The 11415-nt window shown below is 36.1% G+C and overlaps 1 protein-coding gene across 18 annotated transcripts in view; it reads right to left on the bottom strand.

Annotated features, from left to right (window-relative positions):
* Positions 1–1967: 1967 nt before the first annotated feature.
* Pcm1 (pericentriolar material 1) overlaps positions 1968–11415 on the bottom strand; it is a 106259-nt gene continuing 96811 nt past the window's right edge. For 17 of the 18 annotated variants that reach the window (XM_028872332.2, XM_028872333.2, XM_028872327.2 and 14 more), the window contains 8 exons: positions 10981–11043; positions 10214–10349; positions 9621–9781; positions 6847–6919; positions 5464–5723; positions 3782–3874; positions 3587–3701; positions 1968–2324 (listed from right to left, as the gene is read on the bottom strand). In XM_028872332.2, the coding sequence (XP_028728165.1) occupies positions 2299–2324; positions 3587–3701; positions 3782–3874; positions 5464–5723; positions 6847–6919; positions 9621–9781; positions 10214–10349; positions 10981–11043 (927 nt within the window). In that variant the 3' untranslated portion in view covers positions 1968–2298. The remainder of the gene's footprint in view (positions 2325–3586; positions 3702–3781; positions 3875–5463; positions 5724–6846; positions 6920–9620; positions 9782–10213; positions 10350–10980; positions 11044–11415) is intronic. The other variant, XM_028872330.2, reaches the window with a different exon arrangement.

The following is an 11415-nucleotide window of genomic DNA, read 5'->3' as shown; positions in this document are numbered from 1 at the left end:
ATTTTACAATAACACCCCTCTTCTAGAACAAATCTGAAAAAGTATGCTTCCCCAAGTACACACAGGCTTTTTTGCATCATACTTGATATTTATATTCTCTCAGATATTTTCAAGTCAGGGAAGATAGATTCAAACTCACAATCTCTTTGTTATGTATATATCAACAGTATTTATAAAAAAAATGGAACTGAGAAATAATCAAGAATCTGCTCTTCATAAGAAAAATACTCTGCAGTGATACCTTTCATCAGTGTATTATTATTTTTCATGGCCTGATTTTTTTAATATTAAATACTGCCAAGTCAGACACAATTCTGGAATGAATTCTAAAGTGCAGTGAGTACGTCAATTTAAATAAAAATGCAATTCAGAGTTATATGTAGGATATACATTTATTAACAGTGAAAAAGCATTTACCCAAAGTGAATGTTACAAAATACAGAGTACCTCCATAGTCTGGGTAGTTCATTATTATAGCGTTATCTCTAACTTTGTAGAGTTGTAGCTTACTCATTGGGATTTTTTCTCTCTCTCTTATCACTAACCAAAGTTTTAACTTACAAATTAAGACAAATAGGAATACTTAATTTAATTAACTTTTGAGCAATACTTACTAGAAAAAAACATATTACATACATTATCTGTTCTCAATCTCTGGGTATTTTAAAACTAAATTACCTACTAAAATATGAAAACAACAGACTAGATAGCAGCTCTAATGTAAGTCAAATAAAGTAGTTTGATGAAGTCCATAGGTACCATGGTAAGAGCTAACATCTAAACCAATTCTTCCACTGTAGCATGCAGAGAGAGAAGGAGGGGGAGGAGGAGAATGCACTGCAATTGTAAGGCCTGGCTTGAGGGTTCAAATCAAGTTTCTTGCTTTGAGTCTGGAAAATATACAACTTGTTTGTACATATAAATTATTGTTCTAATGTCCCTGAAGTCAGTCCAACTGGGTAAGAATCCTTGATTATGGATTGGTAGTTTCCAAATAAATTTGAATGACATCCAAGATATATGGTCTTACTTTAAATTAAATAACAATACAATAAAAGTCCTCAGAAGGAAATTGTCATTTTTATTCCCTGAATGGACATTTATATTAAGCCATCAAGCAAGTGAGAATTTTAAAGGAATACCAAACAAGTTCTTATAGGGTATTTTAGACAACTATTGAACAAATTTAAGTAGATACTTGGAATTAACACTGACTTTTCAAGTAAAAATCTGTAAGACTGACTTATTCACGGTTAACTGGCTCTACGAGAATACCAATCAGGGTGGTGGTAAGCATGACGGAATCAGAAGACAAAGCACTTTTTTAAAGTTGGTTTATAAGTGATGAAGAGCTCAGAGACTTCCTTAACAATTGACTTACTTCTCTCCCTCAGGACACACAAAACCAACTGTTAGGCTTTGGTTTTAAATTATCATCTCAAAAGGCATGTTTGTCCAAAGGCATTACAAGTCTTAATGTTCTGTACATAAATTTAGTTCTATTTATCCTACTTGAAAGAGTTTGGGTTTTCATTTTAAATTAATTAGAATGCTACTTGTCTGTACAGAAATACTCCCTACATTTATATAATGCTTGTTTGTTAATTTTTAGACAGGATTTGCAACTCTGGAAAATATTAATCTAATAGATAATTTTGTGAAGTCCTAGGTACTAACATAATCTAAACCTCGTACACAATGTGGGTTACTAACATGTTCTATGACCACTCCACTCCTGGTCACCTTTATAAAGTCTACTTTATCCTTACACAGGACCAGGAAGGAATTATGAGACCATCAGACCCAACAACAGTAACACTGGCATTATTCTGAAGACTGGTCTAAGGCTGGGCTCTAGAGTAATTAATGTATTTCTCCAATTCTTGACCACTGCTGGTTCGGAATAGTGTTAAGTTACATAAAACAGCAATTTGCTGCATAGAATTCAACAAAATTTCCCAAAAGCATACTTTACAGATAAGTTCAAACTTTATTTAAAACTACATTTTAAAGTTAACATATCAAAACATCACAATGAAGGGTGAGGGTCAAGACCATAACAATAACAACAAAATAATAATAAAATAAAAAGAAAATTCCCACAGTGTGTCAAGGTTTGAATCTGTCCAGGATTCAGATTCTGATGTTTTAAACTGCCACAGGCAGAGATTAGCACACCCATCAAAAATGCAGTGTCAAACTAATTTACATTTTATACAGATCAAAACAGATATTTATTTAGTGTCTTTTTATATGCACTGACTATGTAAGAGAATTAGATGAGTCCCTGAAGACAGTTCATATACTCTGGGCTCCCACTGTTTCTGAAAAGAAGAATAATGGTTAATGTTTTATAAATTGGTGAATTAAAATATTACTAAAATTTACTTTTAATAGTCTCTTCCATTAAAGCTTTACTTTATGTACAAGACCACAATAAAAAGTGTGAATTCAGTTCAAATTCCCTGGTAAAACACAGAATGAGTATTTGTTTTTCATGAATGGAGACCGAGCAAATATTTTTCTCTCTAAAAAACTCCACTAGAGAAAAAGAAAGTAACTATAAAAATGATTAAATAGGCCGGGCTGTGGTGGCGCACGCCTTTAATCCCAGCACTTGGGAGGCAGAGGCAGGCGGATCTCTGTGAGTTCGAGGCCAGCCTGGGCTACCAAGTGAATTCCAGGAAAGGCGCAAAGCTACATAGAGAAACCCTGTCTCGAAAAACCAAAAAAAAAAAAAAAGATTAAATGTAGACAAAAGAAGAGTGGCTGGAAGACAGACACGATCCCAACAATGTCCTTGAAAGCCCTGGGTACATGAGGCTGGATGAAGAGAGAGCTGTGGCTTGGCCCCTAGAACAGGCTGCAGCTGATAAGGACGCCATGTATTCAGATGGGCAGAACTGAGCTAAAAAGCAAACTCTGATATATCTAAATGTTCTGTCCAACATCTCATTTCCAGAAAAAAAACTTAAATGATTTTAACTATTGAAAGAAAATAACAAGATGAAAATGCTTTGGTTTTGATACAAGAAATACTCTGAGCAGCTCAGAAGTTGTACCATTACATCCATAGAGAATGAAATTGGTGTGTGTGTGTGTGTGTGTGTATGAAATAAGTATAAGGTTTAATTACTACAATTGTAAAAATAAACTGTGCTTATCTGAATAAAATTAATAATGTAATAATATATTTTTTTTAACTTTCTGCAACAAAGAAGTTTAAAGGACATTTAAAATAATAAAGGCAAACCCCCAAAACTAATGTGAACACAATGACAGGAAGGGAAATGGATCTCAATACACACTTTTTACATGGGAGATGAAAGATATTACATGTATTACATGTATTTGAAGCATTAAGAAATCATAAAACATTTACATTAGAGTTGCATCTAGTACTTTATTAAAACTAAAGATTTTGAAAAATAGAGAACATAATCTGATATAATTTGAAAAGAATCAAGCGGCTGAATTGACAGACTGTCTTCTTAGATTTTCTAGGAAGTAATAGTACATTTCAAAAACAAACTAGACTGGTGTGATCATGATTTTTCAATACAAAATTAAAATTGGTAAAGTTTACCAGGTTCTTTCAGTATCTGAGAATTTCCAGCTAATTCTTCAGTCTGCATTTCACATATTTCATCAGATAAATGGTTTTTCTGTTCTTCTTCTACCATTTTCTTCCTTAGCTCTGCCTTTAGAATGAAAATTAAAAGTATAATCTTTCATCTAATATTTGTTATAAAGACAAGCTTAGCTGAAGAGAGCCGAGTACCTCAGAATAGACTGTCAGTTTGAGCGGCAAATCATCAACTTTCACAAAGTCTTCTTCATCAGACTTTTGACTTATATTCCCAGATTCTGCTTCCTGGAAGATAAGTATAGTTAATGAACAAAAGCAAAAAGCACAACACCTTTGCCTCTGTATCAAAATCTAAATCACTCATGCCTAGAAATAAGGTGGAGTTTTATATATTCATATTTATATGAATGATTTAAAAACATATAGTTTACAGAACAGCATACACAGCACTCAGGAGGCAAACAAAGGCAAGCAGAGCTCTGTGGGTTTGAGGTCAGTTTGCTCTCTACAGCAAGCTAGCAGGAATAAATAGAAAGCACATCTCAAAAGACAAACAAATCAGAATCGGCTGGGTAGGGGGCAGGGAGATGGCTCATCTGGTTAAGGCACTTGCTGCTGAGCCTGAGTTCCACCCCCAGACCACAATGCGGATGAGAAAACAAACTCCGGCAGGCTGTCTTCTGACTTCCACACACGGGCTGTGCTGCATACATTCACATGCCTGCACCTGCTCTTGCTCTCTCTCTCTGTCAACTAATTAATATAATAAAGATTTCTGAAAGGGGCTAGAGAAATGGCTCAGTGGTTAAGATTATTGGCTGCTCTTCTAAGGACCCAGGTTCAATTCTCAACACCTATGTGGTGGCTCACAGCCATCTGCAATTCCAGTTCCAGGGAAACCAATACCGCTTCTGACTTCTATGGGCTCGCAAGCATACATACATTCAGACACATACGCATAAAATAAATAAATGCTGCAACATTTAAAGACTAAATCAATTAATTTTCAGAGCTTTGAATGTCTAAGTGTACATGGCAAGAAAACAAAGCAGCTTATAATAGTTTCTACTGATGTTTTTGAAACATTCTTAGTTCCCTTTCTGACTTTCTGTAAGTCATAACTAGAAAAATAGCTTTAAGAACACAGTCAATTTTAATTAAAAAAAAAAAAAAAATGAACCAAAGGCTAGTAGTGGTGACAGACACCTGTAATCCCAGCACTCAAGAGGCAGAGGCAGGAGGAACACCTAAAGTTCCAGGCCAGTCTATCTACCTATCAAGTTACAGAATGGCCAGATCAAAGTAACAAACCCGAAAAACCAAACAGCAACAAAAAAGGAAGGGATACATTGTACCCACCAAGTTTCAAATATGATGCTTCATTTTTGCTAAGAAAAATTATATTAAAAATATGTAACCTAGGGGCTGGAGAGATGGCTCAGCAGTTAAGAGAACTGATTCCTCTTTCAGAGGTTCTCAGTTCAATTCCCAGCACCCACATGGTGGCTCACAACCACCTGTAATGAGATCTGGCGCCCTCTTCTGTCATGTAGGGACACATGTGGGCATAATATTGTATACATAATGATTAATCTTTTAAGAAAAATTTTTAAAAAGTAACCTAAACATCCCCAAACTAACCTGTTTGCTATTAAATTGAAATGAAATCAAGGTTCAGAGTAAAACTAACTTAGGTACTTCTTATTATAAGTGTGATTTCCTAGTATACTGTTATGTGACTTGCTACATATAAATACTGACTGTTGAACAGTTCTCTGCCATACCCCAAATTTATACTTCAATGTGTTAGTCGAAAATGAAATATAAACAGAAATACAAACACAAAAATACTTGGAAATGTAACCATTACATACATAGTCATTCACTAACACTGGAGATTCAGTATCAGGACTTCCAGCCAGAGAGCTCTCGGGAGTCTCCTGAGCAGATTTCACTTCTTTGACGTTAGGCACTAAGGTTTCACTTGCAGTTAAGGGTAATGGCGTAGGGTCAGGCTGTTTAGATGAATCAGTAGGAGTGAGTGAGTCCTTATGGGTAGTGCTATTTAAAGGTTGTCCATTTTCCAAGATATTGAGATAACAAGGTTTCACAGGAGAGCTGCTGTCTTGATCATCTGCCATCAAAAGGAAGTCTCCACGTTAGAAAAATGAAGCACCTGTTCAATCCACAACACTAAGGGAAAACAGTACCATGAACAAGAGTAGTCAAGACATGAAGACCCAAAAGATCCCCATCCAGATTTTACTTATCATGGCTCCCAAGTTTAGTTGAACAGATTTAGCTAGGAACATGTTAAAATAAATTCCTTAAGGCCAAATGATTTCAGTGAATAAGGAATAATGAATTAGGATTTTTAAGACCAAAGCCCTAAAATCAGTATTATTTTAAAACAAACCCCTCTCATTTTTCTCTAAAGAAACTGTGGATAAATTTTGGGTACAGCTAAGTATTTGCCAAATATAAATAAAAGAAGGTGGGGGGGGGGAGAGCTGTTGAGATGGCTTAGCTGTTAAAAAGCACTTGCTGTTTTCACAGAGGACTAGAGTTCAGGTCCCAGCACCTACATCAAGTAGTTCACAATGGAGTGTAACTGCAGTTCTAGAAGATCTAGTACCCTCTTCTGGCCTCTGTGGGCACTACATGCATGTGATACACATGCACATACTTAGGTACACACACATTTAAAAAATAAATAAATAAAAATACTTGCACTGGGCAAGGGTCCCATGCCATTAATCCCAGAATGTGGGAAGCAAAAGCAGGCAGATATTTCAAGTTAGAGGCCAACCTGATTTATATAGGGTGTTCCAGGCAAGCCAGGGCTACAGACTGAGACCCTGCCGCAAAATAAATAAATAAATACATAAACAAACAAATAAATGGAAAATAATTGCTTGTTGGAGGCACAATATGGGTGCATGCACCTGCAATTCAATGACAGAAGCAGAGGCAGAAGGATCTGAAGTTCAAGGTTATCTTCAAACTACATAAAGAGTTCAAGGCCAACTTGGGCTATACAGGGCTGTTTTTAAAAACTTAACCAAACTAAACAACAAAAATCAAATCAATCACTGTTCTTTTACACAAAATATTTACCAGGATAACAAAGATAGACATTAAGTCCAAAGTGTGTTTACACTTACATTAGCCTACAATTAAAAGCTACTTTTTTTAGTTTTGAGCACACTGAAAATATTTTAAAAAGTGTAAAAATTAGGGTTATTTAGACTTCTTACTCTTACTAGTTGGTTCTTGGTCTGATGGTACAGTTGTGCTTTCTGATATTTTTTCAGGATCATGTGATAGCACCTAAAAGAAAAATATGTTTTAATAGCAAGACCTAAAAATATATGTCCCTATAGAAAAGGTAATTACTACTGTGTGGTTTTTGTCCAACCCCAGAGCTATAAAAAGGGAAATGTAATACAGTCTTCTTAAAGTGTTTCAAGGCGCCTTTAGTTAACAATTAAAAGATGGGTAATTAAAAAAAGGTTTCCTTCTTAGACAAGCACAAAACAAATGATAGAATAAAATAGATCCCACAAGCTTTTATATTTTTTCTCAGGACCTTATCTCAAAATGAAAGGCTATCTATAATTGTAAGCCTTAAGTGAACTGAAAGCCTGAAGCAGAAGTGAGAAAGAGGAGGAAGATGAACCACATCAAATGCTTGTAGCAGAAGGAGAATCTAATCTGAATTCATCCCACAAGTGGAAGCAGTGGATGCGAGGGAGGGCTACAATGGCAGGGCAGGGTTGAGGAGCATCACAAGGGGAGATGCTGGGGAGCTGTTTGTCTTTTAAGGAAGTGGCGACTCCTAGCGTTTCATGTCCAACCTCACAGAAAGTACAAGATTACATTTTTTTAGAGAACTGAACTAGTTTCACACAAAGGGTTGAAGTGGAAGGAGGTAGACATGGTAAAAGGAACTACACTGAAAACAGGGGTTTAGTTTAAGTCCACATAATGGTGGGATACCTACTCCACCCATTTAGCTCAAGAATGCCAACAACAAAACTTCTATGCCAGGGTGAAGAATGAAGAACCTTTTCTGAAGGAACCAAGGAAAGCACCAATGTAAATTGACAACTGGGACTTTCTATCAGAAAGAGAGCTGCCTATAAAAATGCCTTACACAGAAACTCCAAAGAACTCAAGACATTTTTTCAAAATTGTGTGTTTGTGTGTGTGTGTGTGTGTGTGTGTGTGTGTGTGTGTGTATCTATAAATCTTTAAACAGCCAAGGTTCAGCAGATAGCTATCTAAAGCTTTCAGGTATAGAAGAAAACATGTGACATTATAAAAAATAATCAGAAAAACGTTAAAAGTGTTTAGACAGAGTAGTTAGGAAAGTTGAAATAAAATAAAAACTAATTAATACAAGTATTAAGACCTAGGATACACCCCAGAAAGTAAAGCAAAATGATAAAGCAATGGGACAGTAAAAGGAACAGAGAAGAAAAATGAGATTATCAACCAGGGGCTAACTATTTTACCATCTATAATTTCCACAGAGAGAAGAGAAATAAAGCAAATAAAGAAAATTTAACAAATGAAAGAAAATATAAATAGGGAAGACCAAACGAATACTCAGACAACAGAAAAAAAACCACAACAACGCTGTAAAACTCCAAATTCTTTGGGGTGGAAGGCTTTCAGTGTAGGGAACAGGACAAAGCTATACATGTAGGGTTTGAATTAAGAAATCCCAGGACACCTGCAAAGCAGCTCTGTAACCAAGATGATGAAGCAGCACAATCAATATCTAAAGGAAAATACCTTCAACACTTAAGAACTTTTTAAATATGTAACCTTTTATGCATTCTTTCTCACAAGGGTACCAGCAGATTTATTACCCCTGAAATGAGGTCACAAACCACAAAGGAGAAAGACAAAGGACTAGATTCCATAAACAGAGACCTGATGAACATAATGGAGAAAAATAAATTCTTAGGTTGGTAACTATTCAGCAGATCTAAGAGCTAAATCTAGAATGCAGCAGAAAGGGATAGTACTTGAAGAAGGGAAAAACAGAAGGAAAGATCATTTAGTTCATGTATCAAATTCTGTGGAGAGGCTTGTATAGAGAGCTACTAGAGGACAGGATAGAATACTCGGGAATTTATATGTTCAAAGAATACTTATAAAAATGGAGACCATCACTACATCTGTACAAGGGATGTACAATGGAGCAGTAACAATATTTACTTCGTTCAGAGGCTGGAAATATTTATATACTTTGGCAAAGTCTAAATATTAAACATAGATTTAACCAACACACACACACACACACACACACACACACAGTCACTCAAAAAACTGAAGTAGGGAGCTGGAGAGATGGCTCAGAAGAGCACTGGCTGTTCTTCCAGAGGTCATGAGTTCAATTCCCAGCAACCACATGGTGGCTCACACCATCTATAATGAGATCTAGAGCCCTCTTCTGGTGTGCAGGCAGAACACTGTATACATACATACATACATACATACATACATACATACATACATACATAAAGTAAACAGCAGAAGAAACTGTATCAGGTATAGATAGCCTCTTGAGCTAGATAAAGTAAAGGCAGGAAATAAACGATTTTATGCTTGTTATATATTATTTTAATTTGTGACTAGGAGAAAAATAGGAAACTTTAAAAATTTATATCTTCTAAAGTATCTTATAGTTTTACAACTTGTAATAAAAAAGATTAAAGTGTTTCAAAGATTATTAACTATAAAACTAGTGCTTCAGATTTTTTGTTTTTGAGACAGAGTCTCCTTTTATAGCCCTGGCTGGCCTTGACCTCAGATCTGCCGACCTTTACTTCCAGAGTGCTGGGATTAATTATACATGCCACCTAGCAGGCATGTTTCAGATCTAAATAAATACACTAAGTTTTACTAACCATTTTAATCATGAAAATGAGACTGGAAAGGGCATTCACTCTGACAGTGTTCAGAAGGCTCCTGTTTTCACCACAGGCCTGGCGGAGGGGCACTGGTTTTTAACAGATACCTGACTATCGTGCTCATTCTCTTCTGGAGTTTCGGTGTTAGCCTGAAGTGAAGTCTGGACATCCACAGGACTCTCCTCAAAGTCTTCCATTTCTTCATCCTCATTTTCATCTTCTCCACTTCCATAATTAGTTAAAGCCTGACTTTCAGCTTTAGATAGATCTAAGTTGATTACACACAAATTTTAGTCAACTCACAAATTAATCTTCAGGATGGGGGGGTGGGTGTAGAGATGAGTCTGACTGTGTTGCTGGTACTAACTCCTGGACTTCAATTACCCCACTACCTCAGTCTCCTACTGCTGTACATCACCACATCTCTCCAGGCAATCTTAGTGATGGCGAGTGTCAACTGCATCACGAGTGACACAGGTACTGTGTACATGGATGGTATCAGAAGGACTCAAACCAGTGCACACTAGAAACTCTGGTGCTGAATGGCAAGGCAATTTCAGCAGGTCATGCACAGCATTCAGTCAAAATGATACTGGGATTCAAAACCAGAATTTGACAAAATTCTCAATGCATCCCTACAAACTATAAGTGACCTATATAAAACTTACGAATAATTATGTCTCAAAGCCTTTAAACTTACTAATAGACACAGGACACCTTTCACTTTCTTCATCTTCCTCTTGATCAGAAACATCAGATCTTACATTTTTGGGACCTTTAGCATCATAGACCTCAGAAGTCTGAGTCTGCTTAATAGTTTCAGTCTCATCCTTGTCCTGTAAACAATGTAAATAATTAATTCTTGGAATGTTTTAAAAAGGTATACATGGTAGAGCTTTCATAGCAATAATAGCCACTCTGTAATAATATAAAGAATTACTTCTGACAATCTAGTTTTGTTTTAAAAGCAAAACTGTGCTGGGTGGTGGTGATACATGCCTTTAATCTCAGCACTCGTGAGGCAGAGCCAGGAGGATCTCTGTGAGTTCAAGGCCAGTCTGGGCTACAGAATGAGATCCAGGACAGGCACCAAAGCTACACAGAGAAAACGTGTCTCAAAAAATAAAAAAAAAAAGCCAAAAGAAAAACCATAGTTTGTAATAAGAAAAGACATTTAATTACATACTTGTAAAAAATATTAAGATAAAAGCAGTTAAAATTTTGTTTTGTGGGGCCGGAGAGATGGCTCAGTGGTTAAGAGCACTGGCTGCTCTTCCAGAGGTCCTGAGTTCAATTCCCAGCAACCACATGGTGGCTCGCAACCACTTGTAATGAGATCTGGCGCCCTCTTTTGGCCTACAAGGACACATGCAGACAGAACACTGTATGTATAATAAATAAATAAATTATTAAAAATTTTTTGTTTTGTTCTAAAAGCATTACTTATAGACACATATTGGCACTTACTTTGTCTTCATCATCTATCTCTCCAGCAGGTGAGCCATGATCTCCTTCAAGAATCCTTTTGGCCTAACAGCAAATCAATTAAGTAGAATTCAGCAAGAATACTTATGTAATTCCAGTTTTTCTAATCTTAATTAAAAAAGCCAGTAAATCAGCCTTTGTTGCCTGTCATTATTCACATCTAAACCATTGGAGTTACTTACTCAACTGTCAAAATTATTTGTCGATGCACACCAATCTAAGACATTAGCTTATCACTTCTTTTTAAAAATTTATTATTGATTAGCTTTATAGATATGTACTTTATCACGTCTCCTCATATTATCCTCTCTTAAAATCACTACACTGAGCTCTATCTCTATGGAAAGCTTTCCCCAGTCTTCCTGATGAACTCCTCTATCTTTCAGTCTTAGCTCATATTTCAGCCCCTGGGGAAAG

This window comes from Peromyscus leucopus, chromosome 17, assembly GCF_004664715.2.
Source record: "Peromyscus leucopus breed LL Stock chromosome 17, UCI_PerLeu_2.1, whole genome shotgun sequence".
NCBI lineage: Eukaryota > Metazoa > Chordata > Mammalia > Rodentia > Cricetidae > Peromyscus > Peromyscus leucopus.
The sequence above is the reverse complement of the archived record's forward strand: the minus strand, read 5'-3'. Positions and strand labels throughout refer to the sequence as shown.